Raw genomic sequence first — 26,743 nt, forward strand, 5'->3', positions numbered from 1 at the left:
GGAGTTTGCACTTGGTTCAGGCCTTTCCTGCCCGAGTTCCTAGGTGGACTCTGTCCTATTTGTCCCCAGGCACCCTAGTCCGGACTGGGCAGAAACTCACTGCTCTAAAAACAGAGCCCGGTATATAATGGATTGTGGAGCAGATGGTTTGTGTTAAAAAGCAGAACCGAGAGGGAAAAATAATATTGACAGCAAAGGAGAGAATTTTCCTGAATGTGTATGTGTTTTTGAGGATGAGACGTGACTCTTGTGATGATGAGGTGCATTATTTATTTTAGCCTTCAGGTGCTTCTGACCAAATGCTGGACCCCGGCTTAGAGGAACTCAAAAAGGAGAGGAAAAGGGACCAAGGTCCAGCCTTGTCCCTCTTCTCCCGCCTTCATTTAAAGCAAGTATCTGCTTTGTGTTACTGACTCCTGAACTAGGGAGGACTTTATCAAGAAGTTTAATTCTGGGACTGGGATTAAGGACTAGTGCTTTTAGAGATCCCAGAGGGCCAGAGAGTTTAGATCTTTAAGAAAGCTTTTTTTTTCTTTATGTTAAGGTATAAGATGTCATAAAGAAAGCGGCAGTAAGGAGACCTCTTGCATTAACAAAGGCTTGTGTCAGGAAGTTCTCCTGATTTTTGTCATGTACTATGTATGGAAAGTATTCATATTTAAGCTTGAACTCTGGTATCTGTGGGGTACTTTTTCTATTTCACCTATAACTATTTGAGTATGTATCTTTAAAAGGCAAGATTCCCCTTTTAAATGTAACCACAGTGCCATCTACAGAACTCCCCAAAGTCATCAGAGAGTCCTTCAAAGAACAGAGTCCCATCAGTGTTCACATCTCCCAGGTGTCCTGCGAATGCTGCGTCTTGCCATTCTCCTTGTCCCCCACAGAAGTCCCAGGCACGACCATGTGCCCGAGCCGCTCAGAAGCAACCTCTGTGCAGACCTGCTACCATGTCTTTGATTTATGTAGTTAGGGTCCTTTGTTTCATTTGACTTTTGCTTTCTAGGGATCGCTCTCTGGAATTTAATTTTGTTTTCTGATTATGTAAAATATTTACGGAGCTCGAAGGAATCTCTCCTCCCTTCACCTCTCTTGCCCCCCACCCCCAGTCCCTCTCTCTTCCTTCTTCCCTATCCCCGGGTCTTTTTTTGGTGTGAAACTTGTGATTTGTGTTCTAATGGTTGCCCTAGTCCTTTGGTTTTCTCTTTGTCTTGCGGGAGGGTGGAGAGAGCTCCTGTTTTCTGTTGTTTACCCCCTTTGAGCAGCACTTGGAATTAGCTGGTGAGCTCTTGTTGCCTTCCCCTCTTCTTCCCCAGCATCTGTATGAAAGTCACATCCCTTTATCCCCAGCATGTCCGTGAGCACATTTTCCTTCTGTGTCATCTCCCCATGGCCCCCTGGTTTTGATGGTCATGTTGTCTCTGCTGTCGCATGCATACAGCCATCTTCTGTCTCCCTTATATTTGCCCATCTTTGCTCAGGGCAGATGCATATGGAACACTCGGGGCACATTTTATGCTGCCGACTCTCCAGGCGTCTGGTTTTCCGCAGCTATCGATCCTGCTGCTGATGTCCCAGCAGGGGCATATGGGAGCACTGTCCCTGCACGTTGACAGCAGTTCCTCCACAGCCTTTATACTTGGGGGCCCATGTGGTTGGCTGTAAAGTCTTTGACTCATGTTATCTTTCAGTGAGAAACTTAAGTAATTTCCACCTTTATGTTTTGCCATCAAGAGCTGACCAGTATTGGGTGACAATCTCAATTCCTTGCCCTTATAGCGACTTGGCTTTTTGCCTTGAATGCCCAAAGGAGTTTTTCCTTGTCTTTCAAGCTCAGTCTCTCCTTGTCACCTGGCAAAGTAGAGCCGGTGAAGACCCCTTCCCCGGCGGTCAGGCTTTCCAGTGATAGTCGTTTGGGAACTCTGGCTTTCATGGCCTCACAGCCCCTTTTCCTCTGTCCACTTCTCCCCCCCATTTTCTAACATCATCTGGTTCCTGTAGTTGGTGGTGGGTCTCCAGTGGCTTGTGCTTTTGGGTTTGTGGACATACCCAGTCACTTTGTGCTATTACAAATGTTGGCAGTGGGTTTTTGGTTTTGTTATCCCTGATTGTTTTGTCTGTTTTACTTGTTCACACAGTAACATAAAATTTACCGTCCTCACCTTTTGTAAGTCTACAGTTCAGTGGCGTTGAGCATGTTCCCACTGTTGGTCACCCATCACCACCACGCACCTCCAGAATGTCTTCCCATCTTGCAGAACTGAAACTCTGTCCTCATTAAGCAGTAGCTCCCCATCCCCCTCCTCGTGGCAATGCCATGCTTTCTGTGTCAATGATTTTGACTGTTTCAGATACCTCATGTAAGTGGAATCATGCAGGATTTGTCCTTTTGTTCCACGGCTTGCTTTACTTAGTATGATGTAATCAAGCCTCTTCCATAGTTATATGTCCAAATGTCCTTCCTCTTTAAGGCTGAGTAGTATACTCCATTGTACACATGTACTGCATTTTGTTTTTCCGTTCATCCACTAAAGGACACTTGGGTTGTTTCTACCCTTTGTCTATTGTGAACTGCTCTGAACTAATTGTTCTGTTTTATGAGAAGGCTGCAAGAGTAAAAAGACTGCCCTGCCACAGTCTTCCCAGATACCATGGTTTTGAAACATTTTAAAGTAATACTTAAAGTTTTATTAAACTTACACACATATACTCACAAACACATTCTACTTGGTGAAACCTACTCTAAATCAGTTAAAAACATAAGTAACAAAAAACTACTTGCACTTTAAAGCACAGAAGGTATTCTGATTTCTCTAAAACATCAGGCCTTCCTTCGAAAAAATTTTTAAATAAAGAATGACCTCATAGAAAAATGAATATGAACAGATATTTCATAGAAAGTAAAATCACCTGCCTTATGAATGTATGAAAAGATATTTTGTCTTATGCATACAGAGATGTGCAAACTAAAAGTTCATGAGTTTATTTTCCGTTCAGATTGTTAAAATCAGAGGGTTTGGGGATACTCTGTTGAGGGAGTGGGGAAATGGACACTTGCAGAAGTCACTTCTACGAATGTAAATTGCCTGCAGGAGGACGAACTGATAATCTCTCTCCAAGTTACACGGTACAGTTCTCCTAAGGGGTATTCTACGGGTCTAAGCACAAAAATGCCAAATAACCAATGGAGAAGACTCTACATGATCAAATTGGTTGTTTAAGAAGAAACCCAACAACCCAGATGCTGCTGAGAGAGGAGTGGTTAAATGCGCTGTGGTCGAAGAAGTAGCAGGCTGAGACTACATCAGGTAGCAGGCGATCAGCTAGATAGCTTATCTAAAGATTGCAAACACCTACAAATCCAACGGGAGATTGAAAAGAAGAAGAACAGCAATTCTAGAAACAGAAAATCAACCACTTTCTGAAAGGTAGGACTCATGGAGAAGTGAATCCAAAGCGATGGGAAGATAGACCGTGGGGGGAGGGGCCAGCTCCAGGCAAGCGGCGGAGCAACGGAGCACAAAATCAGGACTTTTAAAAGCCTGTTCCGCTGAGGGACATCGCGTCAGAGGCTAAACCGCGGTGAAGCTCACACGGGGTCAGCATGGCCTCAGGTCCCTCAGGGTCACAGAAGGATCGGGGGTGTCTGAGTGTCGCAGAGCTCACAGGTATTAGAACGGGGAAGCCGGCTACAGAGACAGAGCCGAGGAGTGAGCTCTCAGCTCAGGGTTACCTTGAACCAGTCGCAGGCTTGGTGAGCTCGGAGCGTGGCCAGAGGCCAGGGAGATGGGAGTAATTGGGCACTATTCTCTGAGGGCACTGAGGAGTGGGGCCCCGAGCTCTCGGCTCCTCCGGGCCGTAGACTGGGAGGCTGCCATTTTCATTCCCATTCTCCGGAACTCTCTGGAAAGCGCTCAAGGAACAAAAGCTCTGGAAAGCAAACCCAAGGGGATTACTCAGCCCGGCCCCTGGTAAGGGCAGTGCAATTCCGCCTGGGGCAAAGACACTTGAGAATCACTACAACAGGTACCTCCCCCAGAAGATCAACAAGAAATCCAGCCAGAACCAAGATCACCTACCAAGGAGTGCAGGTTCAATACCAAGGAGAGCAGTGGAATTCCAGAGGAGGAGAAAGCAAAGCACAGAACTCATGGCTTTCTCCCCATGATTCCTTAGTCTTGCAGTTTTTTTACTTTTTTTTTTTTTTAATGATTTTATTTATTTATTTGACAGAGAGATCACAAGTAGATGGAGAGGCAGGCAGAGAGAGAGAGATAGAGGGAAGCAGACTCCCTGCCAAGCAGAGTCCAACACAGGACTCAATCCTAGGAGCCTGAGATCATGACCTGAGCCGAAGGCAGTGACTTAACCCACTGAGCCACCCAGGCGCCCAGCAGTTTTTTACTTTTTTAACCGTTTCTTTTTTTAACGTTTTTAAACTAGTTCATCTAATATATATATATATATATTTTTTTCTTTTTTATATTTTTTCTTTATTTGTTTTCTTTTTTTGTTTCTTTCTTTTTTTTTTTCCTGAACCTCTTTTTATCCCCTCCCGCCCCCCCCATGATTTGGGATCTCTTCTGATTCGGTTAAAGCGTATTTTCTGGGGTCTTTGCCACCCTTTTAGTATTTTACTTGCTCCTTCATATACTCTTATCTGGACAAAATGACAAGGGAGAAAAATTCACAACAAAAAAAAGAACAAGAGGCAGTACTGAAGGCTAGGGACCTAATCAATACAGACATTGGTAATATGTCAGATCTAGAGTTCAGAATGCTGATTCTCAAGGTTCTAGCTGGGCTCGAAAAAGGCATGGAAGATATTAGAGAAACCCTCTCAGGAGATATAACAGCCCTTTCTGGAGAAATAAAAGAACTAAAATCTAACCAAGTTGAAATAAAAAAAGCTATTAATGGGGCGCAATCAAAAATGGGGCTCTCACTGCTAGGATTAATGAGGCTCTCACTGCTAGGATAAATGAGGCAGAAGAAAGAATTAGTGATATAGAAGACCAAATGACAGAGAATAAAGAAGCTGAGCAAAAGAGGGACAAACAGCTACGGGACCACGAGGGGAGAATTCGAGAGATAAGTGACACCATAAGACGAAACAACATTAGAATAATTGGGATTCCAGAAGAAGAAGAAAGAGAGAGGGGAGCAGAAGGTATATTGGAGAGAATTATTAGAGAGAATTTCCCTAGTATGGCAAAGGGAACAAGCATCAAAATCCAGGAGGTACAGAGAACCCCCCTCAAAATCAACAAGAATAGGTCCACACCCTGGCATCTAGTAATAAAATTTACAAGTCTCAGTGACAAAGAGAAAATCCTGAAAGCAACCCGGGAAAAGAAGTCTGTAACATACAATGGTAAAAATATTAGATTGGCAGCAAACTTATCCACAGAGACCTGGCAGGCCAGAAAGAGCTGGCATTCAGAGCACTAAACAAGAAAAACATGCAGCCAAGAATACTATATCCAGCTAGGCTATCATTGAAAATAGAAGGAGAGATAAAAAGCTTCCAGGACAAACAAAAACAGAAAGAATTTGCAAACACCAAACCAGCTCTACAGGAAATATTGAAAGGGGTCCTCTAAGCAAAGAGAGAGCCTAAAAGTAGTAGATCAGAAAGGAACAGAGACAATATACAGGAACAGTCACCTTACAGGCAATAATACAATGGCACTAAATTCATATCTCTCAAATAGTTACCCTGAATGTTAATGGGCTAAATGCCCCAATCAAAAGACACAGGGTATCAGAATGGATAAAAAAACAAAACCCATCTATATGTTGCCTACAAGAAACTTATTTCAGACCCGAAGACATCTCCAGATTTAAAGTGAGGGCGTGGAAAACAATTTACCATGTTAATGGACATCAGAAGAAAGCAGGGGTGACAATCCTTAGATCAGATCAATTAGATTTTAAGCCAAAGACTATAATAAGAGATGAGGAAGGACACTATATCATACTCAAAGGATCGGTCCAAGAAGAAGATCTAACAATTTTAAATATCTATGCCCCTAACGGAGCAGCCAACTATATAAACCAATTAATAACAAAATCAAAGAAACACATCAACAATAATACAATAATAGTAGGGGACTTTAACACTCCCCTCACTGAAATGGACAGATCATCCAAGCAAAAGATCAACAAGGAAATAAAAGCCTTAAATGACACACTGGACATCACAGATCTATTCAGAACATTTCATCCCAAAGCAACAGAATACACATTCTTCTCCAGTGCACATGGAACATTCTCCAGAATAGATCACATCCTGGGTCCTAATCAGGTCTCAACCGGTATCAAAAGATTGGGATCATTCCCTGCATATTTTCAGACCACAATGCTCTGAAGCTAGAACTCAGTCACAAGAGGAAATTTGGAAAGAACCCAAATACATGGAGACTAAATAGCATCCTTTTAAAGAATGAATGGGTCAACCAGGAAATTAAAGAAGAATTGAAAAAATTCATGGAAACAAATGATAATGAAAACACAACAGTTCAAAGTCTGTGGGACACAGCAAAGGCAGTCCTGAGAGGAAAATATATAGCGGTACAAGCCTTTCTCAAGAAACAAGAAAGGTCTCAAGTACACAACCTAACCCTGCACCTAAAGGAGCTGGAAAAAGAACAAGAAAGCAAGCCTAAACCCAGTAGGAGAAGAGAAATCAAAAAGATCAGAGCAGAAATCAATTAAATAGAAACCAAAAAAACAATAGAGCAAATCAATGCAACTAGGAGCTGGTTTTTTGAAAGAATGAATAAGATTGATAAAACCCTGGCCAGACTTATCAAAAAGAAAAGAGAAAAGACCCAAATAAATAAAATCATGAATGAAAGAGGAGAGATCACATCTAACACCAAAGAAATACAATTATAAGAACATACTATGAGCAACTCTACGCCAACAAATTTGACAATCTGGAAGAAATGGATGCATTCCTAGAGACATATAAACTACCAAAACTGATCCAGGAAAAAATAGAAAACCTGAACAAACCCTTAACCAGTAAGGAGATTGAAACAGTCATCAAAAATCTCCAAACAAAAGCCCAGGGCCAGACGGCTTCCCAGGGGAATTCTAACAAACATTTAAAGAAGAACTAATTCCTATTCTCCTGAAACTGTTCCAAAAAATAGAAATGGAAGGAAAACTTCCAAACTCTTTTTATGAGGCCAGCATCACCTTGATCCCAAAACCAGACAAGGGTCCCATCAAAAAAGAGAAGTACAAACCAACATCCTTGATGAACACAGATGCGAAAATTCTCACCAAAATACTAACCAATAGGATTCAACAGTACATTAAAAGGATTATTTACCACAACCAAGTGGGATTTATTCCAGGGCTGCAAGGTTGCTTCAACATCTGCAAATCAATCAATCAATAAAAGAAAGAACAAGAACCATACGATACTCTCAATAGGTGCTGAAAAAGCATTTGACAAAGTAAAGCATCCCTTCCTGATCAAAACTCTTCAAAGTGTAGGGATAGAGGGCACATATCTCAATATTATCAAAGCCATCTATGAAAAACCCACCGCAAATATCATTCTCAATGGAGAAAAACTGAAAGCTTTTCCACTAAGGTCAGGAACACAGCAGGGATGTCCATTATCACCACTGCTATTCAACATAGTACTAGAAGTCCTTGCCTCAGCAATCAGACAACAAAAGGAAATTAAATGCACCCAAATCAGCAAAGAAGAAGTCAAACTATCACTCTTCGCAGATGATATGATACTATATGTGGAAAACCCAAAAGACTCCACTCCAAAACTGCTAGAACTTGTACAGGAATTCAGTAAAGTGTCAGGATATAAAATCAATGCACAGAAATCAATTGCATTTCTCTACACCAACAACAAGACAGAAGAAAGAGAAATTAAGGAGTCAATCCCATTTACAATTGCACCCAAAACTATAAGATACCTAGGAATAAACCTAACCAAAGAGGCTAGGAATCTATACTCAGAAAACTATAAAGTACTCATGAAAGAAATTGAGGAAGACACAAAGAAATGGAAGAATGTTCCATGCTCCTGGATTGGAAGAAGAAATATTTTGAAAATGTCTATGCTACCTAAAGCAATCTACACATTTAATGCAATTCCTATCAAAATACCATCCATTTTTTTCAAAGAGGTGGAACAAATAATCCTAAAATTTATATGGAACCAGAAAAGACCTTGAATAGCCAAAGGAATATTGAAAAAGAAAGCCAAAGTTGGTGGCATCACAATTCCGGACTTCAAGCTCTATTACAAAACTGTCATCATCAAGACAGCATGGTACTGGCACAAAAACAGACACACAGATCAATGGAACAGAATAGAGAGCCCAGAAATAGACCCTCAACTCTACGGTCAACTAATCTTCGACAAAGCAGGAAAGAATGTCCAATGGAAAAAAGACAGCCTCTTCAGTAAATGGTGTTGGGAAAATTGGACAGCTCCATGCAGAAAAATGAAATTGGTCCATTTCCTTACACCACACTCAAAATGCATGAAGGACCTCAATGTGAGAAAGGAGTCCATCAAAATCCTTGAGGAGAACACAGACAGCAACCTCTTCGACGTCAGCCACAGCAACATCTTCCTAGGAACATCGCCAAAGGCAAGGGAAGCAAGGGCAAAAATGAACTATTGGGATTTCATCAAGATCAAAAGCTTTCCACAGCAAAGGAAGAAGTTAACAAAACCAAAAGACAACTGACAGAATGGGAGAAGATATTTGCAAACGACATATCAGATAAAGGGCTAGTGTCCAAAATCTATAAAGAACTTAGCAAACTCAACACCCAAAGAACAAATAATCCAATCAAGAAATGGGCAGAAGACATGAACAGACATTTCTGCAAAGAGGACAACCAGATGGCCAACAGACACATGAAAAAGTGCTCCACATCACTCAGCATCAGGGAAATACAAATCAAAACCACAATGAGATATCATCTCACACCAGTCAGAATGGCTAAAATTAACAAGTCAGGAAATGACAGATGCTGGTGAGGATGCAGAGAAAGGGGAACCCTCCTACACTGTTGGTGGGAATGCAAGCTGGTGCAACCACTCTGAAAAACAGCATGGATATTCCTCAAAAAGTTGAAAATAGAACTACCCTATAACCCAGCAATTGCACTACTGGGTATTTACCCTAAAGATACAAACATAGTGATCCGAAGGGGCACATGCACCTGAATGTTTATAGCAGCAATGTCTACAATAGCCAAACTATGGAAAGAACCTAGATGTCCATCAACAGATGAATGGATCAAGAAGATGTGGTATATATACACAATGGAATACTATGCAGCCATCAAAAGAAATGCAATCTTGCCATTTGTGATGACGTGGATGGAACTAGAGGGTATCATGCTTAGTGAAATAAGTCAATCAGAGAAAGACAACTATCATATGATCTCCCTGATATGAGGAAGTGGAGATGCAACATGGGGGGGTTAAGGAGGTAGGAGAAGAATAAATGAAACAAGATGGGATTGGGAGGGAGACAAACCATAAGTGACTCTTAATCTCACAAAACAAACTGAGGGTTGCTGGGGGGAGGAGGGTCAGGAGAGGAGGGTGGGGTTATGGACATTGGGGAGGGTATGTGCTTTGGTGAGTGCTGTGAAGTGTGTAAACCTGGCGATTCACAGACCTGTACCCATGGGGATAAAAATATATGTTTATAAAAAATGAAAAATTAAAATACAAAAATGAATGCGCTGTAGTCTAGCAGGCTGTCAGGACACCGCACAGCCAGGAACAAGAACCAAGGACTTTATGTGTTGAGGCGGACGGTTCTCTGAAAGACAATGAATTAAAAATGTAGAGAGTGCTACTATAATGGGGGACAGAGTTAACTTAAAATACATCACGTATTTCTGCAGCTGCACAGAAATTCATAGCATCGTTTACCTCTGGAGCGCCACTGGCTGCGACTGCTGTGGGAGGGAGACTCTTCATTAAACCCCTTTGACTGTTTGGAAATTTGAGCTTTATGAATGCATCACTTCCATTATAAATCTTAAAAAATACAGGAGAAAAAGAATACATGCAGGTGTGTGAAGAAAAAAAAAATCGAAGAGCAAGGGGCTTTTGTACTTAGAATGTCATTTTTCTTCTTAGTGTATCCTTTGCAAGAATCAGGACCTGTGCTTTGGGTAGGGTTCCTTATGCATGTTAAGTTCCTCGGGCCTCTTCTCCGGCCCCTGCACCTGCTGGCCCTCACTGTCCCTGTCTGTGGAACTGACCACTTTTCCTGCTTTGCATGCATATCTGTCACACGACTGATTCCGGAGCGGGGTTTCTAGTCTGCATGTCACCAGACCCTGGCTCTGGGATGGGGGTGGGTGCAGAACGGAAAGGTTCTGTTTTACACAGTTGCGTTAACTAGGTTTCTTAACTGGAGGATTTCTCAGAGCTTTTAATACACTAATATCTATTGTGATCCTTAAGAGGCCATATAGCATGTATTTTTATTACTATCTTTCTGTGAGTTCCCAAGAATGGGTATATGTAAAATACATTATTTTATACATTATGGATTTGTATTACATATGTAGGTGTGTGTGTGTATGTGTGACATGTAAATACTCTTTATGTATATTTTGTATTTACCAGTATTTACAATAAACACACACTCATGTGCATACACATATACATTTGTGTCCAAACTTAATGAGGATGGATTGCCTTTTGAACAAGGAGAGAATGTCATGGCCACTTAGGTGGGACAACTGTTTCACCCTGTGTATTTTCGGAAAGGTCTTTCTATTTAGTCAGTAACTAAGTGAGCAGAGTTTTAAAATAAGTTTTTTAAAAAGCCTAAAACCCACTGCTTCAGTATGTATTACAAGAGAAGGTCTAAATACAATTAAAAGCCCAATATTCATACCAATTTTTGTTTAGAGTTGGGTTGTACTCATTTTACGGGAATGATATGTATGTACCAGATAGCCCAAGTCTTCTTGATATCTTACAGGGCCTTATAACCTGAACCTTATGCGTAGTCTCATGTCAAGAGTAGGCTGTACTCTGGATCTGTAATGGTTTGTATCTGGCTTGTAATGACCACACCCGGTGGTTTCTCTGCACTAGACCTACAGTCATCCTTGGTAGGAAGCGGGTGTGCCCATTCGCCCTGCCCTCCTGGAGATGGGCCCACTGGCAAAGCCAAAAGCAGTGCCCTTGATGGGGGAGGGGGATCCAGGCCTGACCCTAGAAGTGGGCTTTCTGCCCTTTAAAAAGAAGCCTCTCTGTAAATAGAATAGAATAGAATCTTCTGCTTCACAAAATTTCTGGTTACCCAAAGCATGACAGAAATCTCAATTCAGAAACAGAATAGTAGAAACAGGATTTGACTTCACTTTGACCTTGCTCCCAGAGTACACGTGACCTCTTCCACCTGGCTGGTGGGGGCCCTGTGTCTCTGCGCAGAGCAGATACCAAGTGGTACTTATAAGAGCTCTGTTGGGCTAATTTACGCCCTTGGCCTGGGACTTCTGATAGCTGCCTTATGCCAAGGGACAAATCAGAAAGTTGAAAGGACAGCTGAAGACTCCATTGTGCTAGCTCTGCCACTGGGGAGATAAACAGACTTTCTTGTTCTCTCTCCTCACATGGCCATCTTTCTTGTCCTTCTGCTGGCTGCCCTGACTCCAGGTCTGTAACCCCGCCTCACCTGGGTGGAGGGCCAGAGAAGCTGTCAGTCAGAGGGGATGGTCTGGCAAGGAGACAGTCATTTTCAGAGCACCAGGAATCAGCTGTGCTTGCCAAAGTTTCTGATCAGGTGCTTGCGAGTCTGAGTCAGTGGTGTGTTGTGTAGCCTCTGTGGTTCCACGTCTAGGTGCTTCTATTCAGGATGACGGGATCTCTTTGCATGCTGCTTCTAAGTCTGCCTCTAGCATTCGCGGACTTGAATACAGAAATAACCCCATATTCTTGGAGATGGGGCGTGTTTGCAGAAGTGGTTTTTATTTCCCTTTAGGAAGGGAAAGAGTAGATGGCATTTGAGTCCTGCAACCACGTGGAGTAAATCATGATTCGGCTGATTTCTCATCAGCAGGCCGGAGATCAGGAATTCTTCTACTGCAGATGACGGCTCCTTCTTATCCTTTCTGCTAGGTGGATGGTCTTCATCGCATCTGCTTCCAGAAGTGGAGCGGTCATTCCCGTATAACAGAACCCACTCCTGTCTGCTTATTGTTGGGGGGATTAAATAGGCCAGTTTTTAGGCTACACATGGTTGCTGTCAGGGAAGAAAGGTAAAGGCAAGTGGTAAGGAGATGAAAAAGCAACCTGCCTTTTCTGACTTCTCTCAGGGAATGTCTGTGGGGAGAGGGAGGAAATGCTACACTATTTAGAACTTTTTAAAACTACAGCGAAAGCCCCTTTTAAAGCTGATGTAAGGGAACGGAACTAATGGTCTCTAGGTGCCAACTGTCTCCACTTCCCTCTCTTCTTCAGTGGGTAGCAGTGTTAACTGCCTGCTGTATACCTGGGTGACTCAGTGGGTGAAAAAAATTGGGCTTTAGAATCCGAAAGGTCTGCTTTTTAAATCCCAGCTCAGCCACTTACAACTTCACGAACTGTGGCTAAGATCTTAACTATCCCTCCATCTGAGTTCCCAAATACCGAGGAGATAGCTCTTCAGATCCAGAAGGCCTTCCTGAGTGGCAGGTGTCATGCTGGGGTGTGGGGCTACAAAGAGGAATAACGTACGTGCCATACCGCCAAGGACTTCATGGCTCACAGGACAGCACAGTGGTTGGAGGGTGGAGGAATTGAATTCCCAGGGTTTGGAATATGATTGGAGTCTTTGATCATGAGGAGGTGACCACCTGACTGTGGGATGGCACCAGTATGAACAGAGTGAAGAGGCATGTCCAAGAGCTCCTTGAAGCAAAGGATGCTTGCAGCTCCAGCACTGACCAAGCTGGACAGCGACAGGAGGGGGCGGGGTTAAGACACTACAGGAGAGCTCTCTAGAGTGCCCTTTGCTCTTGCTGGATGTCATGAGAAGAAAGTTCCATGGTCAAGGAAATCTGGGCAATTCTGGTTGAAACCGAGATCACTGGCAGCTTGATGGCAGGAATTCTGCCTGGGGAGTGTGACCGTGGGCCAGGCACCTCCAGGAGAGGGACTAGGAAAGCATGTGGGTTTATCTGTCTACTGACTAAATGGCATTGGCCTTGTGCTCTGAGGGATACTCAGAAGTGAAGTGTCAGTTCCAGAGGAGTGGAAGCATGGGGAGCAGCTTCTGGGCCTCTAGAGACGCTGGGGCTGTTGCTCTCTGAGCCACCAGAAGTAGAAGCTGTCCCCCTAGCCCTATGAGTTAAGGAGGAGGAGGACAGAAGAAAAAAGGACACATTGGGGAAGAGGATGAGATTTATGGGGGAAGATCCTTGGAGAGGGAAGAATAGTCAAATAGAGAAGAACTTCATTTCAGGAATGCAGAGTTAGTTCATTGACACACACATGCACAGAAATATATTTGTATTGGAAATAATCTCATATATGCCATGTTTTTTCTTTACCTTATAACTTCTGATTTCTGTGTAATCCTGAACATTGGGTTTGCGTTCTGACCAGAGAGAACGCAATGCTGGTTTTGTGAGGTTTTGCGGGGTCTATCAGAGATGAATTCAACCTATCTTTCCTTGCAGGTAATGTACAGAAGGATTCTGCAGCAGGCCGGGTTTATACAGTTTGCACAACTTCAGTTCCTGGAAGCTAAAGAGCTCTTCAGGTAAATTTGAGGTGTTGATAGCAAGCCTTCCCATGTGTCCCTCTGTGGTCAAGACCATCTCTACCGTGATACCGTGAGGGGAATTGTTGCCGTGGTTAGATTGTGCTTCAGGGAGAAGTGGGGAAGCTTGTTGACAACAGCACCCACCAACAGTTGAGAGAAACAGCTCATTTCTCTCCCCTATTCCCTAGCCTCAGTTTACCTGCCCTGTGTCTCGAAGAGGGTAGAGGCTGAGGAGGAGGAGGCACCCATAACGGTCCTGTGGAGAGGGAAGAAGGGAGTCCTAGAGTGAACTCAGTAATGCAGGGGATTCCTAGAAAAATGCTGCTCTTGCTCACTTTTCCTTCTCTTCAGAGATTTTTTTTTCTTAAAGATTTTATTTATTTATTTGACAGAGAGAAATCACAAGTAGACTGAGAGGCAGGCAGAGAGAGAGAGAGGGAAGCAGGCTCCCTGCTGAGCAGAGAACCCGATGCGGGACTCGATCCCAGGACCCTGAGATCATGACCTGAGCCGAAGGCAGCGGCTTAACCCACTGAGCCACCCAGGTGCCCCCCTTCTCTTCAGAGATTTAACGGAAAATCGGAAGTTTAGGAATAGAGCAGGTGCCCCTGGGAAGACTGGTAGAAACTGTGCTCCTTCTAAGACTTCACAAGGAAACGTTTGTAAGGACAAGTTAGGACCTGAGTTTTCAGGCCATCTAACTAGACTAGATCCTGCACGTTTTAGAGCCATCTCAAGGATAAAGGGTGTCTAAAGCATCGAACAGGTCCTTCACATCTGGGGAGCGGCCGGAGCAGAGCACGGCTCAGGAGCATGCTGTCCGCCACCTGTTCCACAGGCTCTTGGACTCACCACCTCTCTGGCCTCCTGCTCTGTCACACTGGGGGCTGAGGGAACAGGGTTCTGAGTCAAGAAGGAGTCACTAAGTGAATAGCCATGCCCCCTCTAACTTATACTTAGGTCATATTCTGTGTGGTGTTCTCATCTGTTCTTGGCAGGAGCAGTAACTGGGGGACTCATGTAGGTTCTTCATCCCTGTGGACCTCGCTCTCTTCTGTCCTGCCTGTTCTGTCCCTGCAGCGTCAAAAACCTTCTCATTTGGGTCCATCTTCCCATGGGTTAATCTGGAACAGTGGGCAAGTGGTCATAATCTGTTCCTAGAACAGTTCACAGATTTTTCTAACAGAATAGCTCTAGGTTCTGTCAGTCATTAATACAAGGCTCCCCTGTCTTTCATGCTTCAACCCCTTCATAGCATAAACTGACGGCTGCTCCACTGTCAAAATGTGACCGAGAGAATTGGTCCTCAAAGCAGGCAGGCCCAAGGCAAGTGCTCCCTTCCTGCGCCCACAGCAGACGTTGCTAGTAACGTGGGATTTTTTTTTTCCTCATTGATGTGGGACTTGTCCTTGTATTCCATCTCAGTTTGGTGGAGAAGCCACAAGCGCCAACATGTTGTGGTTGGCACCCAAGAGAGAACCTCTGTGGGACTCGTGTTGTGGGCCCTTCTGCTCTGTGTCTGTCCCCCGAGACGTGATACAGCCCATCCTCGTGTGCAGTCAGGTCAGCACTCCTCCCGGGAAGCAGACCTGGCCCAAGAATCAGAGCCAGAGTGCGGGGTGAGACTGCCGCCTGCTTTCCTGGCGTACCCATGCAAGTATGGACAGCGGCCATGGGCCCGCCGGGCAGCAGCGTGGGTGCTGCTCTGCAGTGGGGGTGGGGCACTCTGAGGGCGGTGCAGAGCACGGGCTCGGATTGGGATTTGGCTGCATCCTAAATGATGAGAAGCTTCCCAAATTGGGAATCTTACAGTCTGGACCCCTTGGGCTAGATAATTTGTTAGGGGTGCTCTCTCATGCATCGGAGGAACCCTGGGCCTCTATTCACTCAGTGCTAATACACCTGCCAGTGGTGATCGGAAGTATCCTCAGACATGGCTCGGTGTCCCCCAGGGAGCACAACTGCTGCCATGAGGGCTTTTGCTTTAGGCAGAAGGAACAAGGCAGCAGAGGGCAGGCGTGAAGTGTGTAAACCGGAGAGCTGATGGGTGGAGCTGAAGCGTCAGAGTGTGGGAGGGATGGTGGAAACCGACGCTGTGAGGGCATTGGGAGCAGCTGGGAAGGCCCCAGAATGCTGTGCTCAGAGATCTGGGGTTTATCCTCAAGAGGCCCAGCACCATGGAAAGTGACTAGAGGGCAGGAGTGGAAGGAAGGAGAACCAGAGGATGGAAGTCGGGGAGGAGGAGAGACTGTCCAAATTTGAAGGAAGGTGGATGTCGTGAACATTGCCAGGAGTGAAGACCCCAAGCCCAACCTAGGGTTCCCATTCATGTCTGGGAACCCTGCGTCTACTTCCGCAAGAGGGACCCCTGGTGGGGCTGCTCCGGGGCCAGCATTGAGGTCTGCAGCTCCTTTATGCTGCCGCTGCTATCACAGTGGACAGGACGAGCAGGCCAGGGGCACAGCGGGGGACAGGGCCAGCAGGAAAGCAGAGGTGGGATGTCACCAGACGGGCTCCATGGCCTTGCACAGTTAGGATACCACTGGAGTTGTGGTCTAACCTTATGCTCCAAGTTGTGGCCTAACTTTATGCTCTAAGAGGCCATTGAGAGTCACCACAGAAACAGCCTCACGAATCCTCCCGCGGCTCCCATCATAGGATCTTTGATGAGGAAACTGTAAGTCACCTTCTGGCAAAGTCCCTTGTTTATGAACCAGTGAGCAAACCTGTTTATAGTTTGGTGCCAGGAGAAGCGTTTGCTTCAGAAGGACGGTCCTTCACCGTTGACCAGACAGTGCTGTGTTCCCTCTGCGTTCCTTTCTTGGCCTTAGTTTCCAGGGAGTCTGCTGCTCCCTTGGTATTAGGACCCTCTCAGGGGTCTCGTTACTCATGTCAGCACTGGCGGTGCATGTGTCTTCTTGCATGGCCCCCTCTGTGCTTCATTGGAATTGCGTGGGGGCGCACAGTGCGCCGTGCTCTGCCACGCCGCCTACACATCCAGCTCCCCGCGAGCGGGTGTGGACGTGCCCACCCCCCATGTTGTTTTGTGCGCCTATGTGTACTCTTTCTCTCTTTTTGCTTCATTTAGTTTGACACTGTAATTGCAGAAGCGGCCAGCTTGACGTCCGGGAGCTGATCTCTCTCTACCCCTTCCTGTTGCCTACCTCCTCCTCATTCACACGGTCCCACCCTCCTCTCCACGAGTATGCAGACCTGCACCAGCTGACCCAGGGGGACCAGGAGAAGATGGCCAAGTGTAAGCGCTTCCTCATGAGCTACCTGAACGAAGTCCGCAGCACAGAGGTCGCCAATGGCTACAAAGAGGACATCGACACGGCCCTGCTCAAGCTGTACGCGGAGGCTGACCACGACAGCCTGCTGGACCTCCTGGTCACCGAGAACTCCTGTCTCCTCACCGACAGCGCTGCCTGGCTGGAGAAGCACAACAAGTGAGTGTTCCCTTCCCATGTGCGGCCAGGGCCCCTTGAAGGTGCTGCAGCTGCTGTGCCTCAGGCCCCACAAGACTCTTCCCGTGACAGCTGGGCACCCGCCAGCTTGGACACCCACCTTGGCAGAGTCTGCAGACTCCTGGAAGGTCTCGGAAAGCATACGCTCTCACAGCCCGTCATAGGCCCAGTCAGTGCATGAAGTGATTCTTAGCATCCCCATCTGTACTGCTCCACGTAGGGCTCACCTGTGGACGTCACCATGTGGATGTTGGTAAAATTTGCAGCACGCTTTAGTCATTCACGGCCAGATTACACAGATAGATAGACAGCTGGGTAAAAAGGTTAAAAGGGAGACTTCTTGATCTTGTTGATCTTCTTGATCTTGTTGATATGGCTTAAAACTCTGCCTTCATCATGAGCATGAGTTGGTAGACAGCTGTATCCTTGCCACGTGCACAAGGGCAGTCACCCACAGTCCCTGACTGGGTAGGAGCCATTACTGCTTTGTTCTGGGCAGGTACGGGGTTCAGCGGAGGGGTGAGGGAGTTCTTTAAAAGTGTTGGATGACCCCTAGACTCCTTTAAGGAGTAAGATTCTTCCTCTGTCATTTTTGTTACGTATTTGGAATGATAGAAGGACTGACGAAGGCCCACAGGAACCACGGGTGTCACAGACCCAGATCCTGCCTCTGCGTGGGTACTGGCTCTTCCCACACTTTCCCTCAGTTTCCCAGATAGACTGTGGAAGGGAGTTGTTTGTTCAGGAACCAGAAAATACACTGATGCCTCGTGGTAGTGATGGGGTGTGGTGGGGTCCAGAGAGTCGGCTTAACCTCCCGAAAGGCTGAGGAGAAGAGGCAGACTCCAGCAAAGAGTTCGATACCTGGAGAGTTCGCTCTCGGAGGGCGACCCAACATGTCCCCCAGGTCCACTTGTTCCCGTCACCAGCTGGGGATGGGGAGGATGGGGAGCAGGGCAACATGTGAACCTGGGGAGGCTGTGAACAGCCATGCCATATTATCACCAACGTTTTCCACACACAAGTGAGAAGACGGAGGGCCGTTAGGCATTCCACTTGCTCAAGACCATACAGTCCCAAAGTAACGGAACCTGAATTGAAACTCAGGGCCTAGAACCCTGGGTTCCCTCCCTGGACTCCCCCTGACCTGATATCTGCGCTGGCTTGGTACTGTGGGCCTGTGTTGCTCTTGTTCGTGTTCAGATTGCTGACCCCGTCTTTCAGTAATAGCTCAGATGACACACCTTCTGAGTATTCTTTGAATACTTCATGTTGGGTTAACAGTAATCACCTGAAGAGATACAAAATTATATCAATATTTGAGGAAATTATAAAGCAAATCCAAATAGAATTTTCTGTAGTATAATTATGATTTTATTTTTTAGCTTGTCCTAGAATTTTCTGTAGTATAATTATGATTTTATTTTTTAGCTTGTCCTAGACTTGAGGATGATTCGTTTTGGAAGTTGATAGGGCATACATTTGATTGATTTATTTTTTTAAGATTTTATTTATTTGAGAGAGAGAGGAAGTGAGAGAGTGAACACTAGCAGGGGGAGCAGCAGGCAGAGGGAGACGTGGACTCCCTGCTGAGCACAGAGCCCGATGCAGGGCTCAATCCCAGGACCCTGAGACCATGACCTGAGCTGAAGGCAGACACTTAACCAACTGGGCCACCCAGGCACCCCAGTAGGGCATATGTTTTAATACCAGAAGTAAATAAACAGAAATGAGGATCTCTTTGTCATTGAAAATTTGTTGTTGAACTCTGAGTTGAACCAAGTATAGGAGACCAGAGGGACCAGGGGTCTGTCACTGGGTGGGTGCCAGCCACAGCAGGTGGTTGGGAGAGAGCATACTCACTTCCTTGTTTTCTTTCAGGTATTTTGCACTTGGACTACTCTATCATTATAATAACCAAGATGCTGCTGCTGTTCAGGTGAGTTCAAAAGCATTTTAGCCTGATTTTTAAACATCACTATCCTTTAACTCGGTATTACTTGGGGAAAAAATTTCCCAAGTTGATAGAGACTGCTTTTGCCTGACCTATAACGTTTTCTACAGAAGGAAATTAATATACTGTTTTAGAAAGTGAATTCCTTGAGAAATGTCAGCCAACGGTTTTCTTTTCTTTGTCTTTACAATTCTTTCAAAGACGTTATCAGGACTGAGTTTTTGAAAATTTAAGAAATAAAACGAACTGATTGCTGAGCCCTCAGGCCTGTGACGTCACCGCCTTACTGGGAAATTAAGCCTGGGGACAGCCGTTTGCTTGGAACTTCCACAGTTGATGACAGTAACTATTGCCAGTGGGCAGGGTACATCATTCTCCCTATGTCACCTGTGACAGAACTGAAGCCAGTCGAGGCCGGTCCCTTACCCGGGGTCCCAGCCCTGCTCAGCGGTAGCACAGATATTTGAACCGCTATTCCAGGTGGCCCTGGCAGAGATACTGTGGCGGAGATAAAATGCCACACTTATCTCGTCTCCTGTCTTGTCTTGCCTCTCTTGTGAGGCAGCTTGTGACTGGTCAGAAGACATCCTCTCCTTCTGTCACTTGGTTTCCACTGGAGTCTGTGCTATAGTTTCCTCAGGGGCCTTTTTGTTTTCTTCTGTGAGTGGTCGAGAACATTAGCCACTGTCTCCAATCTAAAGTCAGCCTTGGGCTGTCACTGTCATGGTAACATGATTGCAGATGAGGTTTAAAAAAAAAAAAAAAAAAAAAACTGGTTTCCATCAATATGCACCCCAATGGCTTCAGTAGATTTGGACATCAAGGGCAATATTTTTATACTCTAAAACATGCAGCTGTAGGAATTACGGCCTGATATAAATATAATAGTGACATCAGCAGAGCCATAGAGAGAGGAGGGATTGGCAAAATCAAAGTAATACAAAAGAAATCTGTATATGTGGCAGAATTCTGCTGTAAAAAATAATAACACTTTCCATGTGTGATTAGCTTATTTGGTGTGAGGATGTCAGTGTTAAGGAAACTGGTACCATAGCAAAGGTTCCCATGCTGATACCAGGATCACAGAGACGACATTGCCAGCCCTGTTTTTTGGGCTTCTCGAGAGTAGCATGGTCCTAAAGTGCAGCGTGGTGGACAAGCAGATTGGGTATAGGAGATGTGGTATGGGATGTGGGGCAGCCTCCGCCTCCCCGCCCCCCTGTGATGTGCCCCCATTCTGGGTTTCCGAAAGGAAGGTTCGGTTTACACAACAGGGAAGTTTCTGGATGAAATAGCAAGGGACTGTTGTTGGCAGCTCTCATGAGCCCCCATGCACCAGACAGAACACTAGAGGACAGAATGGCCAGTATTTTTGAAGACATGGTGTCTGACTATCACAGTTCACAAGAGACTTCAAAGTCAAGGATTCCTGTGATGGGGGAGGTAGAAACAGCCCTGCGGATGGAGGCAGGTGAATTTCTTGTTCTGTGTCGAGATGCTGTCAGTGATCGTTTATTTCATGAAGAAACATTTGTAATACATCTACCTTTTCCCGTATGATGTGTTTCCTATTTGTATTACTGCGCTGTCATTAGAAAGGAAAGACAGAGAATCCGCGGCTTTATCTCCTTGATTTCCTGGACCACATCTACTACATATATGGCTTTATTTCTCCGAAAACCTTAAAATTGACTTAGGCATTCAGAATTTGTCCTACCACTTTCAAGTATCAGAAGGCCAAATAAGTAAACATATGCCCCTCCTTAGCTAACTCTAAAGGGTATGTAACTTTCCATTTCTTCTTCTTTCCTCCTCTCCAGCTCTGGGTGAACATTGTGAATGGGGACATTCATGACTCCACTCGCTCGGACCTGTACGAATATGTCGTCGACTTCCTTACCTATAGCTTAGACCAGGAACTCGTGTGGAAGTATGCTGATTGGGTCCTGCAGAAAAGCGAAGAGGTTTGTGCGTCATAAATGCTCTTTTATGGGGGGTGGCTGTTAGCAAAAATAGAAGACTTGATTTTCAGTGAGAAACAAGCCGCCAGGCTACAAGCCTCACCCTGTCTGTAGTTTGCTCCCTTCTAATACCTCTCCTTGCTCCACCGGAGTCCCGGCTCTTTGGAAAGTTCCGCATCTCCGTCCTTCTGAGATGCACTGGTCTGCTTCTTTGTCTGGGGCAGGCCATGTTTTTATAGAAAGGGAGAAAGCATAGCCAGGTCACATTCTTAAAGATTTTTTTTTTTTTTTTATTAATTTGACAGAGAGAAATCACAAGTAGACGGAGAGGCAGCCAGAGAGAGAGAGAGAGGGAAGCAGGCTCTCTGCTCAGCAGAGAGCCTGATGCGGGACTCGATCCCAGGACTCTGAGATCATGACCCGAGCCGAAGGCAGCGGCTTAACCCACTGAGCCACCCAGGCGCCCTGCCAGGTCACATTCTTAGCGTCTTCTGAAAAATGTGTGTGTCTATGTGACTCCCCACGCCTGACCAAGTGTGACACTAATGCTCTGTCGCCTTGCAGGGTGTGGGGACCAGGCCACTGCAGGCCCACCCTTGTCCTCTCTCTGTGCCACAGCCCCTGGTGTGGAAGTTGAGGGTCTGGAGGAAGGAGGGAGCCCTGAGTGTCCTTGCTGTCCAGGAGGCTGAGAAGGGACAGCAGGGAGGAAACACGCCAAGGAAGCACCTGGGGCTGCTGTGGGGGAGGGAGGAGGCACAACATTCTCAGGACTCCTCAGTGAAGCCCCACATGACGGGAAGACAGATAGTTGGGGCATTTTGGTTCTCACTGTTGAAAACAGGAACATTTCCTCAGCTCCCCTTGGAGAGACAGACTTAGCTTTGTGACGTAGGACCTTCATCATAAACATAGAGTTTTCTCTGTCACATCTGCTGTTCTGAAATCTCCACTGGCGTATGTCCTCCGTGGTGCTGTCTGACCTGGAGGTCTGAGCCCGTGGGCTCATGTACTTCTTACTCCATCGTACTTTGCCTGTGTGCACACCCAAAGCTGTCAAAAGCGCTGGGCTCTTCCCAGTGCTGATAGATGGCATCAGCAAATCATTCCCAGAATTCTGTCTATTCTGATAGATGGTATCAGCCTGATGATATGCCAGGCACTCAACGTACGTCATCTCTGTTAAATATCCCAGCAGGGTCACGGGGTAGAGACTACAGGCGAGGAAACTGAAGCTGAGCTCTGGAAACTTCCCTAGGTCGCACAGTTGGTTCAGTACCGATCCGGGCTTCCAAAACACAAAATTCACAATCAGGGTAGCTGTGTGGTGTGACCCATGGGGTGCGGGTCTGCGTGAGCTACAGTGAGCATGTGTCCGTGACTGCCCGGGGAGGAATGGCGTGTTTCCTCCCCTACTTGACCCATTCGCATTTCCTTAGAAGACGGGTCTGCCACAGCGAGCTCCACTCGACAGGTGCGGGAAGGCTGTCCGGAAACTTGCCCCGGTGGGTGTGCACAGATGTGCCACATCGTGGGGGTGTGTGCAGAGCACTGGGTTTACAGGACGTTCAGGACTGTACGCATTCTGTCACTCACTGCTCAGCAAGTGACCCTCTTTGTTCTCGGACGATCTTCATCATGCAAAGGATGCAGCTTCCTGGGTTGTCAAAACCTGCTACCAACAAACGTTTCTTTCTTTTATTTCTGACCCTTTGAGAATAAAGGAGGAGGTTTCAGAGTTTAGGTCACCTTTCCTATCTTTGTGTCATGCTCTGGTCTTTGTCAGTGTCCCACCATGCCTGTTTTGTCTGTATCCCCATGTTTTTGTTTTTGTTTTTTAGCTTTATTTTAGAAGTGGAAAGAAGCAGAGGGAGAGAATCACAAGCAGACTCCCCACTGAGCATGGAGCCCAATGCAGGGCTTGATCTCACGACCCTGAGGTCACGACCTGAGCCTAATTCAAGAGCTGGGTGCCTAACCGGCTGAGCCATCCAGGCACCCCTGTGTATCCCCATGTTTCTGACAACAGTTTTACCCAAACATAAACGGGCAGTGCCCTCGAAAAAAGTACTAGCTAATTGCTGCTCTTCTTCCAGGTTGGAGTTCAGGTTTTCACCAAGAGACCTTTGGATGAGCAGCAGAACAGTTTCAATCCGGACAGAGTACTCACTTGCCTTAAGAAGTACCCTACAGCCCTTGCCAGATACCTGGAACATCTGGTCATAGACAGGAGGCTGCAGGTGAGCCCATGGACCTGGACGAACATGGGGGGGCTGCCATGCCACAGTTGTGCTTTCAGAAACAGAATGGAACTAGGAAGCCTTTTGGCAGATGGTTCTAATGTAGTATTTTAAATGGAGCTGTTTTAAATGTTCTAATGTATTTTCAGTGCCTTGCACCCTGAGTGCTCAGCCTGTCCTCGTGGATGGGCTAGGGCACTGGAGGTTTCCGAAGATTACAGGAACATGTGGCCTTTTCTTTACCCTCCTTTTAAAATTATCCTTAAGGGAAATGAGAGAAACTGCACGTTTTTGGAAAATACCTAAATCCTGGGGCCCTCACTGTGCAAATGAGAAACGACCCTTTTATGTTTTTTCTCACGGATGTGAAGTCTGCCTTCTGTGGATGGCAGTTTCTAGATGTTTTCCATCCGGTGAGCATGTTCTCTTCACTGCCCCTGAGACCCTGCCCTGGCTTGCCCCGCCGGCTCCACGGTCCTGGTCTGGGAGCTCCCGTGGGCTCGGGGAGCTCCAGGTTCCCGCCTGTAAATGCTGTCGGCTTGGAATCCCGTCTCCCACAGAAGGAAGAGTACCACACGCAGCTGGCCCTCCTCTACCTGGACAAGGTGCTGCAGCAGAGGTCCGGCACTGGCAGCGAGACCACAGAAGCCACAGACACACAGCTGAAGCTCCAGCATCTGCTCCAGAAGTCTGATTTGTACCGAGTGCACCTGCTGATAGGTGAGGGGCAGTTCACCGGTCTCTCCTCCATCCCGGTTCCCCAGCAAGGAGGGAAGGAGCTGACGAAGGCTCCAGTGTCTCTCCTTGAATCCACCGAGGGGAGTCCTTGAGCCTCTTTTGGCCCTAAGTCAGCCTGCCTGCAGGGTAGGGCGAAGCTTCTCAGGCCTCCGCCCTCTACAAACAGACGTGGGCTCTTTAGCTGATGACACAAAGCTGCCCAGGGAGTTTGGAAGTCTGTCTTATCTGTTGAGCGTGCCTTCATTTAAACTGCCTTACTAGGCTTCGGCACGCTTGAATCCCAGTTCATTGTTATGGCACCAGTGTTTGGACCAGGCTGTGCCAGCTGGCACTGTCCCCAGCTCAGGGCTGTCACTGAGCCCTGAGCCATAGGAAGGCAGGCAGGTATCTTGGACGGGAGCCTGGTTTTCATTTCCTTGGGTTGCAGAGTCTGTGGTTTTTGTGTTGTATAAAGTGCCACGAGGCAGCACGGTGCGTACACCCAGTAGAATTAGCTAGTTTCTTGATACATTTGACATCATAGAATTTTCAGATTTGTTTTTACTGGGATTAATAATATATTTCTCTGACTTTAATGGCACTGACAGTTTTTTGACTATTACCTACAGTCCATTCTCATCATTTGCCATAGTTACATTCTATAAAGTCTCCACAAACACTGAATTACTGAATCCTGAACGGTTGCTCCCAGGGAAGTACAGGGTCAGGTTCCTGCAAACCGCTGATCACATTTTCATCACCCATCAGTACGTTAACTTGTTTTACGAGAGCTTCTGTTTAAGACACCTTATTTAATAGGTACTGTTGATTGGTTAACATTGAACTCAGAGCTAGCAGAACTCTAGCTCAGGCTGACACACACATTTTCTCCATAAGGCACATCATAGCCCGCTTGTGCTTGGAAGCATGAGGCCACACCTCAGCACTGTGCTTGGGGCCCATTTTAAATGGCAATGTCACCAAGAGAAAAAGCACAAAAACTCAAAAATTGTGGCACTGAGTAAATCCTGGAGAGGACTGTTTGCAGAATGAGGGCTGCCACAAGAAGGCAGTGCCTCAATGGCCTCACAGGGCCTCATCTGGGACCGTGCATGGCCGGTGGCTCCAATTGTGTGCCAGCCTGTGCGTGTCCGCAAATAATCCTGAAAGCCCTGTGACTGCTGGTTTGGGGATTCCATGGGAATTTGGGCAAGCAAGCCAATTCATGAATATGGAATCTGAATAATGAGGACTGGCGGCTGTATGTGCCGGGCCCAGGTCAGTACGCTTGGCGTGCATTATGATGCTTTCCACAACGACCCTGTGAAATAAGTCCTATTTTTAAAAATTATGGGTTGGTGTCATTTTCCATACAGCCTTAAAACTCAGATTGCAGAAGAAACAAAAGAAGAGCTTTAGAGTCACATCAATAGGGATTTTTAACGATAGGAACCCACACTCCTTCACATGAAATATAGTTTAAATTGGAATAAAGGGGTTCACGGCACTTTTTTGCCAGGAAGGGTTAGTGTCTGAATTTAAATCAATAAAGTGCCTTTTTGCCATAGTTGAAAGATCCCGTACTAGGAAAGTAGGAACGATGCCGGATTAATTGGAGGCCTGTGGCCGTGATACTCAGGTTTCGCCAGGGCCTACCAGGATGACAGGTCATTTGTTCTGTTCAGTCACTAAGCATTATTAAAAATGTGTATTCTGCCATAAGGCTCTCCCTGTGAGTAGGGAGTTTCCCCTTTGGAAACACCCAGCTCTGTGGCACGGAGGTCCAAGCAAGCCTTGTGTGAACTGCCTAGGTCGCCGGGCACGCTTTGCCCTTTCTTGAGTGGAGAGCACCGGGCGATGGGGGGGCAAGCCGGGGCTGGCTCTAACCACAGGCTGCTGCCACGCAGATAGAACCCGGGGTGCCGGGCTTCCCATGGAGAGCGCCATCCTGCACGGGAAGCTGGAGGAGCACGAGGAGGCCCTGCGCATCCTGGTGCACGAGCTGCGGGACTTCGCAGCGGCCGAGGACTACTGCCTGTGGCGCTCTGAGGGCAGGGACCCGCCATACCGGCAGCGGCTCTTCCACACGCTGCTGGCCATGTACCTCCAGCCCGGCCCTGCCGCGCCTGAGCTGGCCGTGGCCGCCACGGACCTCCTGAACCACCACGCGGCCGATTTCGACGCCGCCCGGGTCCTACCGCTGTTGCCAGGCAGCTGGTCGGTGCAGCTGCTGCGCCCATTCCTAACCGGGGCTGTCCGGAATAGCGTGCACGCCCGCAGGACCACTCAGGTGGCTCTGGGCCTGGCCAAGTCCGAAAACCTGATCTACAAGTACGATAAGGTGAGAGCTTATCGTGGCTTCTAGACCCCAGTGGTGGGGGGCTGGGGGGGAGGGGTCACGTTCTATTTCAGGTAGTTCTGGGTGCATCTTCTCTGCACCTTCAGCACCTCAAATACTTGATTCTGCTCACGTAGAAGCCCAGGTATGTGGAAGCAGAGGCGGGAGCTGGACTGGCAGGTGCCGTTCTTCTCCCCGGCTAGACGGCGATGCTTGGATGGTGTTCCAGGCAGCGTCCTACGCCGGGCAGCATGGGTCAGGTCATCATCTCAGCTGTCTCCTGCCGTGTCTCCT

At 46.7% G+C, this 26,743-nt stretch overlaps 1 protein-coding gene across 2 annotated transcripts in view; it reads left to right on the forward strand.

Annotated features, from left to right (window-relative positions):
• TGFBRAP1 (transforming growth factor beta receptor associated protein 1) overlaps window positions 1–26,743 on the forward strand; it is a 73,811-nt gene that overhangs the window by 42,522 nt on the left and 4,546 nt on the right. For both annotated transcript variants that reach the window (XM_032351691.1, XM_032351690.1), the window contains 7 exons: window positions 13,690–13,772; window positions 16,883–17,224; window positions 19,124–19,181; window positions 21,017–21,160; window positions 23,251–23,394; window positions 23,955–24,114; window positions 26,019–26,452. In XM_032351691.1, the coding sequence (XP_032207582.1) occupies window positions 13,690–13,772; window positions 16,883–17,224; window positions 19,124–19,181; window positions 21,017–21,160; window positions 23,251–23,394; window positions 23,955–24,114; window positions 26,019–26,452 (1,365 nt within the window). The remainder of the gene's footprint in view (window positions 1–13,689; window positions 13,773–16,882; window positions 17,225–19,123; window positions 19,182–21,016; window positions 21,161–23,250; window positions 23,395–23,954; window positions 24,115–26,018; window positions 26,453–26,743) is intronic.

Source organism: Mustela erminea, chromosome 7 (assembly GCF_009829155.1).
Source record: "Mustela erminea isolate mMusErm1 chromosome 7, mMusErm1.Pri, whole genome shotgun sequence".
NCBI lineage: Eukaryota > Metazoa > Chordata > Mammalia > Carnivora > Mustelidae > Mustela > Mustela erminea.